The 16160-nt window shown below is 48.3% G+C and overlaps 1 protein-coding gene across 2 annotated transcripts; it reads right to left on the bottom strand.

Annotated features, from left to right (window-relative positions):
- Positions 1-2567: 2567 nt before the first annotated feature.
- Positions 2568-6883, bottom strand: LOC142068844 (uncharacterized). 2 transcript variants are annotated; one of them, XM_075118917.1, is made up of 3 exons: positions 6659-6883; positions 4612-4801; positions 2568-4121 (listed from the first exon to the last, which is right to left on the bottom strand). In XM_075118917.1, the coding sequence occupies exons 2-3, from the start codon at positions 4780-4782 to the stop codon at positions 3081-3083; spliced, it is 1212 nt and encodes a 403-aa protein (XP_074975018.1). In that variant the 5' UTR covers positions 4783-4801; positions 6659-6883; the 3' UTR covers positions 2568-3080. The 2 variants fall into 2 exon arrangements, with proteins under 2 accessions (XP_074975018.1, XP_074975017.1); XM_075118916.1 differs by lacking the exon at positions 6659-6883 and having other exon boundaries at positions 4612-5000.
- Between the last annotated feature and the right edge of the window lie 9277 nt (positions 6884-16160).

Genomic DNA, 16160 nt, shown 5'->3' on the forward strand with positions numbered 1-16160 from the left:
ATCCTGAACAAACCGATATACTGGACGCCCGTCCGGTCCCTGTTTAGGCTTCCTTACAGGAAGAATGGGAGTATTACAGGGCGAACTGCAGGGGACTAGAACCCCCTGAGTCAAATAGCTGTCAATAAGAAGTGAAATGTCCTCTTCTGCCTCCCTCGGCAAGGGGTATTTTTTTTATGGAGGGAGGCGGTCCGTCCCTTGTTTCCAGACTAACTGGAACGGCTGATTTAAGAAGGCCTACCTCGGTTGAATTCATGCTCCACAAACTGTGTGGAACACTGGACAATTCAGAGGGGACATCAGGAACAGGGGTAACTGATGCCATAAGAGAAGCAACAGCAGAGTCCGGGACAGACACGCGGAGCCCCTCGGGGGGGCAATATATGTGCGCCCCCAGTTTGCTCAGCACATCCCGCCCGAGAAGGTTCACGGGGCCCTCTGGCATTACAATAAATCTATGTGACAACTTTAAAGAACCATGCTCAACAGGGATAGGGTAGGATAGGGGAGCTGGGCAGAGATTTGTCCTCTATACCCTGTACCCAAACTTTGGTATCGGAAAGAGAGCCCGGAACAAAAGTTAAAGTGGAGAGGGTGGCCCCGGTATCTACTAAAAAAGGCACAAGCTGTTCCCCAACTTTTAGATAAATTTGCGACTGTAACCCCAAATCCCATTCCAACTCTCCCAAGGTTCCCAAAATCTCCGCCCCTAGTCACTGGGGGTCAACAAGGTCCTGGGGAGCGTTAGGGGGATACCACTGAGGGGCCTGAGGGGAGAGGGAAGAGTCACTTCTTGGTTGACCCTGCCAAGAAGCCCCTCTTGGAAGCAGGGGGCACTCCCTTTTCCAGTGTCCTGGTTGTTTGCAATAATTACAGTTCCCATTTTTCATTTCCCCCCCCAGCCTTCACCTCTTCCTGTCCCGCGTCCCCGCCCCCTTCCTCTTATACTGCCGCGCCCCTGCCAAGGTTGGTTTCCGAAGGGAACCTGCAATACGGCCACCAACATACTTACTTCCTCCTTCTTTTGCTTTCGTTTCTCTCTAGGTTTCTCCTCGTCCCTGCCATTAAACACAAAAGTGGCCAGCCGAACCACCTCATGCAGGGGTTTTCCTGGCCAGTCGGGAACATGCTTAGAAAAATATTTTTTTATGTCTGAGGTTGCCTGATCAACATGAAAGGAGACCATCATAGGCCGGTTTTCCTCTGCCTCAGGGTTTATACCACCCCCATAGACACGAACCTGTTTGGACAACGGGGCCAAAAAGGCAGAGAGGTGCTCACTGAGCTCCTGCTGGCATTCGCGAATTTTAGACCAATTAGCTGTTTTACTGCCAACTTTGCGTATAGCCTCTAAAAGGCCATTTTTACCGCCACTTTAACTGGCCATCCCTTTATTGCTATTGGGATTCTAATCGGGATCCGTCAGGAGCCACGGAGTTTGGGTATTATCTTCTCCGTCCCAACGCCGATTGGCATCCAGGATGGAATATTTTTCATCGGGGTTAAAGAGAGTGTCCAGAATTACCTGAACATCTCCCCATGTAGGATTGAACGCGGTAAATACAGACCGAATAGTTTGCAGAACCTTTTCCGGATCGTCACGAAGCCGGGGCATCTGCTGTTGCCAAGTAACCAAATCATTCGGGCCGAAAGGCCGGTGGACACGGGGGAAAATTATCTGCTCATTGCCAGCCTGATCATGGCTCACAAGGGGTTGCTTGACAAGGGGAGCCTGCAGAGCAACGGGTGGGTCAATAGCAGGCCTATACAGGTCGGGGGGTGGCAAACAAGGAGGCAACAGACACAAATCAGAAAGCCGAGCATAAGCAGGAGGAGGGGCAGAAGCAGGCATAGCACAGAGCAGGGCTGGAGACCCCTGAGACAAATAAGAGAAGGAGGAAGAAAGAGGACATCCTTCGGCACGCGCATAAGCCCAGTTGTCCCATACATACCAATAATCCATCTGGGCTGAAGCTTTGTCTTCCAGCCTTTTCCTAAGTGCTGTTAATTTTTCCCCAGCAAAGGACCCATCCGGTGGCCATTCGAGAAGTTTTTGAGTTGTTAGTGCTGGGCACTCAACCTTGCACAAGATTACAGCTTTCTTTTAACCTAAACCATGGGTACCAAAAATATTCCTCCAATTCTCGAGAATTTCAGCCAAAGGGGTCCCTTTACTTACACTCTGCCCAGAACCCATAATGGGCTACGAAAAAGGACACCAAATGTGCCACCTTATCACCTAAGTGACAGCTCACACCCCCGCTCCTCGGAGTTCTCAAAGGTGAACTCACCCTGTGCCGGCTGGGGCTGTCCGAGAGGAGGAGCGCGGTCTCGCCCGTCGGGGCGAGCCTAGAGTCCCATCTGGGTCGCCACGAACTGTTGCGAATTATACCTGATAGGTCACGCGCAGTTCGAGTCTAGGCTGAGGCACACGAACAAAGTCCACAACTGCAGAGTTCCCAAAGACATTAAGTTTATTACACTCGAGCGTGGTGCCCCCCTGCTAGTCAGAAGGGGACCCCGAATGCAGGTTATACAAAGGTTATATACCTTTTAGCAAACCATGTTGCCCTCGTGCATCGGAAACCTTAGCCAATAGACAAACCCTTTCCTTATCTACCACCTATTCTTGCAAGGTACATTCCCCATGCTAAACCATTACTTCAACTACACAGCATGGCCCTAAAGCAATGCATCAGTAACTTTTCTTATCAGGATGGGAGGCCCACAGCAAAAGGCCAGGAGGCAGGGAGTTAGGAACAGACAAAGAACAGAAACTGGGAGTCGAGACAGGCTGGAGACAAGGGGGGGAGTTTCCCAGGAATGCAGTATCTAAGGAACACTCCTCCTGGTACATGATGTGCTTGCTCTTAGACAATGGTGGGCCCCAAACCAAAATGGAGTCACATATGCTAACTTTTCCTTAACAATAGGGTGCTGTTAACGTGACCATCATTAATTTGCACCATGGTGTCTAGGAAGTGGACCTCCCGTGTAGATTGGTCCAGGCTGAGGTTGATGGTGGGGTGGAAGCTGTTGAAATTGTGGTGGAATTCTTCCAGGGTTTCCTTCCCATGGGTCTAGATGATGAATAGGTCATCAATGTAATGTAGGTAGAGAAGGGGCGTGAGTGGACAAGAGCTGAGGAAGCATTGTTCCAGGTCAGCCATAAAAATGTTGGCATATTGTGGGGCCATGCGGGTGCCCATAGTGGGACCACTCGTCTGGAGGTATATATTGTCACCAAATTTGAAATAATTGTGCGTGAAGATAAAGTCACAGAGCTCAGCAACCAGTTGTGCTGTGGCATCATCAGGGATACTGTTCCTGACAGCTTGTATTCCATCTGTGTGTGGGATGTTTGTGTAGAGGGCCTCTACATCCATGGTGGCTAGGATGGTGTTTTCTGAAAGATCACCAGTGCATTGTAGTTTTCTCAGGAAATCAGTGGCGTCACAGAGATAGCTGGGAGTGCTGGTGGCGTAGGGTCTGAATAGAGGGTCCACATATCTGGGCAGTCCTTCAGTGAGAGTGCCAATGCCTGAGATAATGGGGCGTCCAGGGTTTCTGAGTTTCTGGATCTTGGGTAGTAGATAGAATAACCCCGGTCGGGGCTCTAAGGGTATGTTGATTTGTTCCTGGGTTAGTGAAGGGAGTGTCCTGAGTAGATGGTGCAGTTTCTTAGTGTATTCCTCCGTGGGATCTGAGGAAAGTGGCCTGTAGAATTTGGTATTGGAGAGTTGTCTGGCAGCCTCCTTTTGGTAGTCAGACCTGTTCATGATGACAACAGCACCCCCTTTATCAGCCTCATTGATTATAATGTCAGGGTTGTTTCTGAGGCTGTGGATGGCGTTGCGTTCTGCACGACTTGGATTATGAGGCAAGTGATGGTTTTTTTCCACAATTTCTGCCTGTGCACGTCGGCGGAAGCACTCTATGTATAGGTCCAGACATGGACTCCACATGGACTCCTCCTGAGGGTCGAAATGACAGTCTGGACCTAGACATAGAATGCTTCTGCCGACGGCGGTGCATTCACCTGCACGTCCACCAATGTCATCTACGCCATCATGTGCCAGCAATGCCCCTCTGCCATGTTCGTTGGCCAGACTGGACAGTCCCTACGTAAAAGGATAAATGGACACAAATCAGATGTTAGGAATGGCAATATACAAAACCCTGTAGGAGAACACTTCAACCTCCCTGGGCACACAGTAGCAGATTTCAAGGCAGCCATCCTGCAGCAAAAAAACTTCAGGACCAGACTTCAACGAGAAACTGCTGAACTTCAGTTCACTTGCAAATTGGACACCATCAGCCCAGGGTTAAACACAGACTGTGACTGGCTCGCCAACTACAAAAGCAGTTTCTCCTCCCTTGGTGTTCACACCTCCACTGCTAGAAGAGGGCCTCATCCTCCCTGATTGCACTGACCTTGTTATCCCTAGCCTGATTCTTGCTGGCATATTTATACCTGCCTCTGGAAATTTCCACTACATGCATCTGACGACGTGGGGATTCACCCACCAAAGCTTCTGCTCCAACACATCTGTTAGTCTATAAGGTGCCACAGGACTCTTGGCCACATATAGCAATATTTCATAACCTCACATTTTCTTTGTTCGGTCTGTCCTGTAGTAGGTGACTTCTGGGTACTCTTCTGGCTCTGTCAGTCTGTTTCTTCACTTCATCAGGTGGGTATTGTAGTTGTAAGAATGCTCGTTCACCTGCACATGTGATAGATGCCGTCATGTGCCAGCAATGCCCCTCTGCCATGTACATTGGTCAAACTGGACAGTCTCTACGTAAAAGAATAAATGGACACAAATCAGATGTCAAGAATTATAACATTCATAAACCAGTCGGAGAACACTTCAGTCTCTCTGGTCACTCGATTTCTCATCTAAAAGTGACTATTCTTCAACAAAAAAACTTCGAAAACAGACTCCAACGAGAGACTGCTGAATTGGAATTAATTTGCAAATTGGATACAATTAACTTACGCTTGAATAGAGACTGGGAGTGGTTGAGTCATTATACAAAGTAAAACTATTTCCCCTTGTTTATTCCTCCCCCCCCCCCCCCCCCCCACTGTTCCTCAGAGGTTCTTGTTAACTCCTGGAAATGTGCTGGAAATGGCCCACCTTGATTATCACTTCAAAAGGTTTTCTCTCCCCCCACCCCGCTCTCCTGCTGGTAATAGCTCATCTTAAGTGATCACTCTCCTTACAATGTGTATGATAAACACCCATTTTTTCATGGTCTGTGTGTATATAAATCTCCTCACTGTATTTTCTGCTTTATGCATCCGATGAAGTGAGCTGTAGCTCACGAAAGCTTATGCTCAAATAAATTGGTTAGTCTCTAAGGTGCCACAAGTCCTCCTTTTCTTTTTGCGAATACAGACTAACATGGCTGCTACTCTGAAAAGTGTGAATATGGGGGTTCCATAGTGCTACTTTGAGGTACAGAGTGTCACACAGGGTACAAGTACAGCTCTGCTGCCCTTGATTAGCACAACAAGGATAACAACCCTCTCGTACCCCTGCCCCCAATAACAAAGTGACTTGTGATCCAGCACCAGCCAAAAGTCATCATTTGGGCAAAGCAGCTCCCTCATGCTGAGCACATAGGCAGGGTAGGTGTGTTCATGCAAACAAAGTTGGCTCCTGAAGTCCTCTTCCCCAGCTCACCACTAGATGTCAGGGGAGAGCTCATTCAGACCTTACATCGGCTAACGTGATTTTATGGCACATAAAGGGTAAGGGTTGCTTTATGGAAGGAAGGTGCCTTCCCATGAAACATGGAGTGTTTATAGCAATGGACAAAACAACTGTCGATAAGACATGGTATTTAATTAAAAACCCAAAGAGGCTCCAACAAGGACCCACAATAGCTTGTGTTTTCTTTTTCACATGGATGCAAAATCCAACCGGGCACCAGGACAGATCAGTGAATATATAAATGGAGCTTCACCATTAACATTCTTAAGGTGCCACAAGTACTCCTATTCTTATCCAAAAGTTCTGTCTAGCTGTGGTGTGAAGTAAATGTTGTTAGCAAGTAAAAACCGATATGGTAGTGATATGAAAATGGGGAAAGAATAATTGTATTAAAACTAAGCAATTTGTATAAAAGATTGACATGCCCTTGATTAAAAACAAATCCAACAAATAGCTTAGGGTTACAGCTATTGAAAATGTTGTTTCACAATATTTAGTTGATTAACATGCCAAGTGTAAAATTTCACGAGTCTGCAGTCAGTGGGATTTGGTCAAAAATGGTTACAAGCTATTGAGAGCCATTATGGACAAATAAGGAAACTTTTAAAATTCACGGGCCTGCCAAGGTGGAGCAGCAATGAAACCGAAGGCAGCTGGGAGGAGTCGGCTCGGGAGCAGAGATTTTTGGACTGGTGGGTCGCTCTGAAAGCAAGGTGACCGAGAGACGCTGTGGGAACATGACCAAGCATTTCAACAGATACTAGCAGCAGAACTGCTTGCTCCATTACATGAACAAGGCTTTCAGCCAGAATTAGCATCCTAAGTATCATATTTTGTAAAGCAACAGATCAAAATACTATTAATAAAGAGCTTTTAAAGGTAGTGCCCCTCCCCCCCATCCACCCAGTTACCTCCTTCAGCACCGATCTCCTTACATGTTTTGATGGACAGGCTTGGGTTGTTCTGGATCCTGCTTCCCACTCAGCAGGATGTAACTTTTGTATTTTCTTCCCCTTTGAATTTATGTGGCAGGGCCTCCTCCCCCGTCACTACTTCCTGGCTGCATCACCCGGGCAGCTTGGGAGAAAAATTCTAAGCACAGGATAATCCCCACTTACTTGCCTGATAGTTGGACACGCCCCAGAAATAACACAAACACACACAATACATTCAACATAGTAAGTATATTAAACAAAAGATAAATATAACATTAGAGGGTAAAGCAGTATTCTCAGGGTCACCAGTACCCACGCTGATAAGACCCATAAATTTCCCATCACATGACCTGACATAGCAAATGTAAAATTAGTGTCCCGTGGCTATGCATACTTTGCAGGGGCCCTTGATGACCTGTGACCACGATATCTTAAATGCACCAGCTGATGGGGTTCAGTAAAGCCCAAAAGACTCACAAGTAGGATAAGGTGATAAGTCCCTCCACAGGTTTAATAAGCAGCAGATAATAAAACCCCCAACCCCCTGAGTTGAAGACACAGTTCCGGGACTAGGGGTCCCCAAACAATTTCCCTGAAGGTGAAAATTGTATTTATGGGTCAAGCATCATAAAGTGCCACAACTTCCCAAACGCAGAATGATTGAGATGCCGCCCGGTGGGGTGGGAGGGAAGAGAATGGAAACTGGGGGATCTTGTAGAGGGGGCTGGGAGCTCTGAGGGACAGGGGTGATTGGAGGGTGGGGAACAGCACAGGGTGGAAGTTCAACAGAGGTACCCCCCACCCTGTAAACTCAGTTATTTTGCCCTTATCCACAACCAATCCCCACCCCCAGCACCTCCTCTTCACCAGGGGTGTTCCACGTGGTCTCAGCCCAAACTGATGGCCCTGGTACAGCCAGCTCTGCATCTGGTCACTCTGCATCTGGGAGAGAAAGTGCCGAGATCGAGGTGCCTCCTGCTTAGCTGTGGCTGAAGCAGAGTCGAGGGTCTGTGGCTATGTCTGCGCTGGGCGATACGGCCCCGTATGGCCCCCTGCAGGGGAAGCCCGAGCAGGAATGGATTCATCTGGAGACCCTGGCTCACTCCTGCCCCCCTGCAGTGAGGGTGTGTGTGCATGTGGGGTGGGGAGGAGGATCTGATATACAAACCCCACACTGGGACAGAAGGGTTAAAAGACTATATTGGGCCCAGCTAGGCCCGCCCCTCCAGCGCAGCAGAGCAAGCTGCAACTGGAGGAAGGGTTGAAAAGGGAGCAGCCCAGCTCAGAAGGGGGAGGTTGGGGAGGAGCAGACCTACCCTGCAGGCTCCTGCAAAAGGAGTCAGAGAAGCCTGGCTGAGACACCGGGGACTGTGTGTTGAGCCCGGTTGGGGCTGAGGTTTGGTTTCCCTTTTATATTGTCTTTTTCCTTGTCCGGGGCTGGAAGCGGAGAGAGCAGTGATGGGAAGTGATGCTGGGAGGGTAATGCAGAGGGTCCACAACCCCCACCCCCCACCCTGCCCAAGGGGTCAATGCTGCTGACTCTCTAAAGGCCCTGGGTTGGAGCCTGGAGGATTGAGTGGGTTGGGGCTCAACTAGCACGACTCTCCGTGACGGGTGGGGTCACAGAAACCCCCTTGGGGCTGCCAACTGATGTGCCAAGACTACGTCTGCCCCTGCTTTCCCTGCCAGCTGGGACTCCAGCGCCCTGTCTCGCTGAGCCAGACACGCCCGTCTGCTCCAGCACAGACCCAGGGTCTGAACCACGGGCCCCAAAGCTGCAGGCTTAACTGAAAGCAATTTAAGAAGTGTTCCTGGCTTTAACACTCAGATGCCCAACTCCCAATGGGGTCTAAACCCAAATAAATCCGGGTAAACTCATATATTCTTCACCCTCTATAACACTGATAGAGAGATATGCACAGCTGTCCCCCCCCCCCCAAGTATTAATACATACTCTGGGTTAATTAATAAGTTAAAAATGATTTTATTAAATACAGAAAGTAGGGATTTAAGTGGTTTCAAGTAGTAACAGACAGAACAAAGTGAATTGCCAAGCAAAATAAAATAGAACATGCAAATCTAAGCCTAATACAGTAATAAAACTGAAAACAGATAAAATCTCACCCTCAGAGATGTTTCAATAGGTTTCTTTCACAGACTGGACGCCTTCCTAGTCTGGGCACCATCCTTTCCCCTGGTACAGCCTTTGTTCCAGCTCAGGTGGTAGTTAGGGGATTCCTCATGATGGCTGCTTCCTTTGTTCTGTTCCATCCACTTATATAGCTTTTGCATAAGGCAGGAATCCTTTGTCCCTCTGGGTTCCCACCCCTCCTTCTCAGTGGAAAAACACCAGGTTAAAGATGGGTTCCAGTTCAGGTGACATGGTCACATGTCCTGTGAGACCCCCAGCCTTCCTTCCTCCCAGCCAGACTCACAGCAAGGCCTGCCTGCAACCAGAGCCGTCCACAGTCAATTGTCCTGGTTGATGGGAGCCAGCAAGATTCCAAGCCACCATTAATAATTACAATAGGCCCTCAGAGTTATATTTCATATTTCTAGTTTCAGATACAAGAGTGATACCTTTATACAAACAGGATGACCACACTCAGTAGATTATAAGCTTTCTAACGATACCTCACAAGAGACCTTTTGCATGAAGCATATTTTAGTTACAATATATTCACACTCATCAACATACAAGGAAAGTTGTCTACTTGTAATGTCTACTATGGTTTCCTATGTGTATGTGTATACACTCATCAACATCCAAGAAGGATGTGGATAAATTGGAGTCCAGCGAAGGGCAACAAAAATGATTAGGGGTCTGGAATACATGACTTATGAGGAGAGGCTGAGGGAACTGGGATTGTTTAGTCTGCAGAAGAGAAGAATGAGGGGGGATTTGATTAGCTGCTTTCAACTACCTGAGAGGTGGTTCCAGAGAGGATGGTTCTAGACTATTCTCAGTGGTGGAAGAGGACAGGACAAGGAGTAATGGTCTCAAGTTGCAGTGGGGGAGGTTTAGGTTGGATATTAGGAAAAACTTTTTCACTAGGAGGGTGGTGAAACACTGGAATGCGTTGCCTAGGGAGGTGGTGGAATCTCCTTCCTTAGAAATTTTTAAGGTCAGGCTTGACAAAGCCCTGGCTGGGATGATTTAATTGGGTATGGGTCCTGCTTTTGAGCAGGGGGTTGGACTAGATGACCTCCTGAGGTCCCTTCCAACCCTGATATTCTATGATTCTATGATTCCTGTAGCTTGTTCCAATTGACTCTGTTACAACATGTGATTATTTTATGGGGAAGTTTTCTGTGAGCACAGAAAACCACTCCTCAGCCATTCCCCACAACAGCTGTTATAATTGGTAGGGACTATCCAGAGACATGGGACTTTGGGGGTGGTTGGGGAGGGAGAGGATGGAGGGCACAGATATAGGGAGAAGGGTTGTGGCTGTGGATGGGGGTCACCAATGAGGACAGGGGGTTGGGAAGCCTTGGATCGGTTATGTGTGAAACTCTGTGTTTTACTCGGCAGGTGGAAGAACCTACGTCCTGATCTCGAGGTACATTGATACAGTGCTTCCAAAGCCGCACAATGTGGAGGTCTGGAGCTGAGAATGCACGCACCTTGACTGCAGTGGGGAAAGAAATGCGTGCACTGATCAGGGTAGCTAACGTGTATTGTGGCCAATTCCTGGGTCACAAGGTGGCAGAAGCTTGCAGGAGAGGGAGGATTGGCTCATGAAAGGGGGATTCCTGACAACAGGCTGATCTGCGTGGACCAAGCTGGCCTGCTTTGGCATCATGTTTTGCTTGCCCTGCAGCATCTTAAACTGTGAGTTAAGAGGCTGTGATCTATCAGACACTGTGGTGTTATCCAGGAGCGCTGGAAGCTTCCTAAAACCGGGGAGTCCACTAGTGCCTGAACCGTGGCCCTGCCCCCGTGCCAGCCCTTCCCCCCGAGGCCCTGCCCCTGCGCCACTCCTTTTAAAAGTGATGGGGCTATGCTCCCTGGCTTCCCCGTTCTGGCATTGCTGGTGTGATCTCGGCCTAATTCCTGGTACTCACCTCACACAATGTGAGAGCAGATGCGGACGGCGTCAGGGATCGGGGTCCAGGAACTGGGATAGTTTTCCCTGATTTGTCTGAGCCTCTCAATCACTGCAACAGTGACAACACGAAAGCTCTTAATCAGTGTTGGAAGAACGTTAATCAGGAAATCAAAGTGTTCATGGCTGACCACTTGCTGCACAGAACTAAGAAGAGCTCTGACACACCCCTGTTGCTTGGAGATGGAGTATGTCTATTGGGCAGGGATCTTTCTCCCAAACATAAAACTCTCTGTGTTTTGGAACAAACCCGGTCTCTGATTTCTCTTGCCACCCCTGCCACAAACTCCACCCATTGTGACACATGACCAGGAACACCAGGCCACTGTCACACAGTTGTCCTTCACTCCAGGCAATGCATGTGAGTCAGGTTATAGGAGTGGGGAAGATTTCGGGGAGAAGCATTCCCTGAATGCACTGATGGGTGGAGAGCTGGGTACAGTAGTAGCAAGGGGGCCAGGTTACAGTGAAAAGATCAGGGGCATGGCTGGGGAGGTATGCAGAAACAGGGCTTGTGGGGCCCAGCTGATGTATGTGGGGATGGCTGGCTCAGTATGCAAATTGCAGGGCATGATATGTACAACAGTTTAGTTGATCGCTAACTCCTACCAACAAGATCTCTTCTCCTGTTCAAAAAAACTAGGATGTTCAATGGCAAAACAAAACAAAAATGTTAATGCCAAATGAAGGTCACTTGGTGGTATTGTCGTCGACTTCCAGAATGGTGAGATGAGCAAAACTCAAACATCTGGAAACCAGGAAAGGCCCAAGGTATGGTTGCACCACGCCACCGTCCCTCTATCCTCTTTGTGCAATGCCTCAATACACACAAACACAATACTCTCACTGGCCTTGGAACTAACAGATCCAGGAGGTTTAAGATCCTGGCTTTCATTCACACGTTTAGCTAATTCCCAGAACGAATACCACATGTGGGCAATTGAAGAATGATGTCACAACGTTTTACATAGAGAATTAGTAAGATCAGACTCTGTAGGCTTCTTCACACACTGCAGGATGCCCCATGTAGATGCAAAGACTGGATTTTTCCTTAAGGGTGTCAGTAGCCTCTTAAAATATGAAAAAGAAGAGAGGGAACCAAATGGCATAGCTAAGCTTTTTTCCACCTCAAACAAGGTCGGTGGGTACCCCAAGCTAATGGAGGGATAGCTCAGTGCTTTGAGCATTGGCCTGCTAAACCCAGGGTTGTGAGTTCAGTCCTTGAGGGGGCAATTTAAGGATCTGGGGCAAAAATTGGGGATTGGTCCTGCTCTGAGCAGGAGGTTGGACTAGATGACCTCTAGAAGTCCCTTCCAACCCTGAGATTCTATGATTCTAAGGCACTGTGATAAAAATGGTAAACGGGGGTGCACCATTCTTTTGGGTGCCAAAGGACTGAGATTTCTCTGGGGATCCCATTATCAGGGACTGGTGGTGGTAGGCAGCTGATAAGCAGCTAGTACAAGCAAGAGCCCTTCTCTCTGGAGGCAAAGGGTAACAGAGTAACTAGGTGATACACCTTCCTTAGTACCCTGAGAACCATCATACCCTTCTGGCCTTATGACGCACAAATATTTCCCCCCTTTGTCTCCACAGAAACCCCAACTCCCAGGCCTTTCCTGGCTCCCTCCTGATTTCCTTCTTTTGTTTCCATTTTTACCCATCTGTAGATCCCAGATCAAGGAGAAAACCAAGAAAGTTCAATACCAACAACTTGATGAACAGTGAAAATTTTATTCTTTATTCAGGCTCGACAAATTCTCTGAATTCCGGCAGCAGATTCAATCCCCCAGAAAATCCCAAAGCAGAACTGAGGCTGCAGGTCATAACGAGAGAAGACTCAGAGAAGATGTAATAAAGTCCTCTGCTTTGGTAACGAGATTTGGAGAGAAGCTGGGGAACGGGAAGCACATGAGCCGGTTTTGCAAGGTGGGAGGAGGGCACTGAGAAGTGGTAAGCATGGGTTTGAAGGGACTGAACTGATCCCACTGATTTTCAGGAGACCAATGCAAGACTCAACCCAAGAAGCTCTCACTCCTGCAGACACCCACGATGTTCATGAAAAACCCAGTTTGCACCTTCGGGCACCTAAATACCTTGACAAAGCTGGCCCCATGTCCACTACATTTAGAGGAACTATACAAGATTGTGTCTGGGTTTTTTGACACTGATTGTTGCCCCCAGAAGTGGTAGGGTTTGTCTGGCAGAAGAAGGAAAATTAATATGTGTGTGACTTGGAAACATTAAAATAAATTGTTTTTGAAAAGGAGGGGACCCAATTAATAGGCCGGGTTAATGCAAAAATACAGTGTTTGGAATTTTCAGAGTGACAGCCGTGTTAGTCTGTATTCGCAAAAAGAAAAGGAGGACTTGTGGCACCTTAGAGACTAACCAATTTATTTGAGCATGAGCTTTCGTGAGCTACAGCTCACTTGATCGGAAGTGTTTGGAATGACGAACACATTAAGAGCCTCAGATAAGCAAAGAATGACAGAATGTTCATGCACCAGCGCCATCTACTGGATAGTGCTGGAAGCAGCAGAGAAAGTAATAGAAATCCGGGAGCTGTTGGCAAGTAATCCTCTTATTCTCTATTGGACCTTAGACACCATCCTCCAACAAACAGGGTATATCAACTGGCATCAGCATGCTGGACCTCAGAGTTTTGCTGAGCCTACCAGTGAAGCTGGAGAACTTAGAAGTGCTGCCAGACACTTGGACAAACCATGTGTCCTGCTCTCGCCTATCCCGGGCTTATCAGGCTGAGAAAAGATGGTGAGACTTCCTTTCAGAGACTGTGTTTCTTTAATCCCAGTATCTGGAAGTTCCCCTGTTGCACCTGCACTTTTTAGCAAGACCTCAAGGAAAAACATCTTGGATTTTTCATAGACTCATAGGACCATAGGGTGAGAAGGGACCACAAGGGTCAGGTAGTCTAACCCCCTGCAAGATGCAGGATTTTTTGTATCTAAACCATTTTAACTAAGCAATGTCATATGCCTGTTTCTCCTTTATCCATCCAACTCAATAGCCTAAGAGAACCTCTAACAATAACTTTAAGCAACTGCTTTTGATAGTTTAAACTCTTTCAAACCTCCACATTAGAAAGAGCAGGGACCAGGTTAGTAGGATGCCTTCAGACAAAGTGCATCAGAGAATTACTTAAAGTGTGACAAATGTAGTTGAGATATTGAAGAACTGATTGTTATAAATAAATGTAGTAAGAAATCTGACTGTGTGATTTGTATGGTACAGGTGATAGGCCTCAACACTGGTCTATCTACATCCATTGAGTGCCAGACTGCGTGTGTAATCTGGGTTCAGTACGTTCCTAGGACATTTTCTGTATCTAATCTTTGATCTATAAAGCTGATGATTATATGCCTTGTTGACTGCAGCAGTACTGTCCAGGGTAAAAGCAGACCTGAGTAGAGCTTAGCATTAAAATGAGAAAGCTCACGCTCCCTGGACTCAATAATAAGGAGTTATCCTAATTAAATTTCCTAAAAACAAGGATGGAAAATCCAGTTTGATAGATTTCAGCTTTCAGATCTACTCTGGCACCTTGGCAAATCCATACTATTTACCCCCCACCCGCCCCCTTCTCACTTAAAAGAGTGCACAGGGTTCTCTTGTTTCTACTGACATGGAGGAAGCCCAAAGCAAATTCAAGGCTGTGAGTAATAGTAATAGTAGGAGAGAGAAGACGCCATTCAATCACCTACACTACCGATGAGATTTGGAAGGAAGTTTGGGAACTGCTGCGAAGGAGGTGGATGAAGGAGAATGGAAAAAGCAGAAGTGGCTGGGGGAGAAGTTTGGTCCGGCCGTGTGTCCTCATCATTAAAGCCATTAGAAACATTGTTATTGAGAGGAAATTAGATTCTTTTTTTGCAAAAGGAAAATATTCCCAGAAAGCGTCTTCTTCCCTCAAAAACTGTCAAATTTTTCTTTACAAAACCTGAAAATGTTTGACTAGCAATAAACCAGTTTTGTTTTCAGGAAATATTTTTGTTTGTTTTGGCAGCTACCGACAGACAGAGGATCTAAAAAGGGGGATGGTATCAAGTTCCGGGGACTGCACCCCGCATGCCAGGGTGGGGATCACTACGTGAGTGACAAGATGAACCCCTCCCACCCCAACATCTACATCATCGAGGGCGAATCCTACCAGGTTGTGAAGGACTTGAGCACAGATGCTGAGTCCAAGGTCCGTGAGCAGGGACCACTACATGCACTATGATTTCTTTTTCTGCATCATCTTCCTAGAGCGGGGGGTTATGTGCCGTGTCTTTGACATGAGCACAGGTGAAAATGGGTTCGACACTCCCCTTCGGCCTGAATGCTGCAAGGGGCTCTATTACTTTGACTTCAGCGTCTTCCCAACCCTGACCAAGGTGTTCAGAAATGGGGGGACTCAGTTCCACCAGTACAATGACATGAGCTCCACCGATTCAGTCTCCTTCTCCATCCACCCCAATGTGCTGAACTTCTTGCCCGGGGGGGGCTGACTCTCACAACAGGCATCTCAACCGGCGCCTGGAAGTGCATCAAGAACCGAAGGACTCCGAATCTCCCATCACCTGGTCAGACAAGGTCACACGCAAGGTGGGCTATGCCAAGCAGCATATGTCCCGCATCAAGCACAGCTGGAGGATCTCTGCTGAGATGTCCCTCAGGGCTCAAGCTCAGCACCCAGGTCCAGTTCTCCCTCAAGCCCGAGTACAGTGGAAGAAGCGCCTGCACGGAGCAGGAGGACTGGAACGAAGCCCAGGAAGAAGAGGAGTCAGCCCAGGTGACCCTGGAGCCCAAAAAGAACCTGTACATCCGGCAGTACCGCCTCAGCATAGGGCACAAGCCCATCTTGTTCTGCAGGGTTGTCCAGTTCACAGAAGAAAACCATCGGCTCCAGTCCCCTAAACGTCCGGGAGGATGGAGAATGCCCTCACTCACTTTCACCGGGCACTGGAAGGGGGTTGGAGTGCGGGAAGGGGTGCAGGCTCTGGACTGGGGCCGAGGGTTTTGGAATGGAGGAGGGGGCTCTGGGCTGAGCCTGGGGCAGGGGGTTGGGATGCAGGAGGGGGTGCGGGGTGCAGGCTCTGGGAGGGAGTTTGGGTGCCGGAGGGGGCTCAGGGCTAGGGCAGGGCGTCGGGGTGCAGCAGGGGGTTTGGAGTGCTGGTTCCAGGACAGGGCTGGGGCATGGGGTTGGGGTGTGCCTTAGGAGATAGGGAGACTGCCTTAGCTTTGCTGTGCTGCTGGACTTTTAGCAGCCCAAAATCTCCCGGTTTGGCTTCAGTACCCTCCGGGAGATAGAGCCCAATCCCAGGAGACTCCTGACAAAACCGGGAGGATTGGCAACCCTGCACCTGCCCCATACTGAAGAGAAAGATGAC

This window comes from Caretta caretta, chromosome 13 (genome assembly GCF_965140235.1).
Source record: "Caretta caretta isolate rCarCar2 chromosome 13, rCarCar1.hap1, whole genome shotgun sequence".
NCBI lineage: Eukaryota > Metazoa > Chordata > Testudines > Cheloniidae > Caretta > Caretta caretta.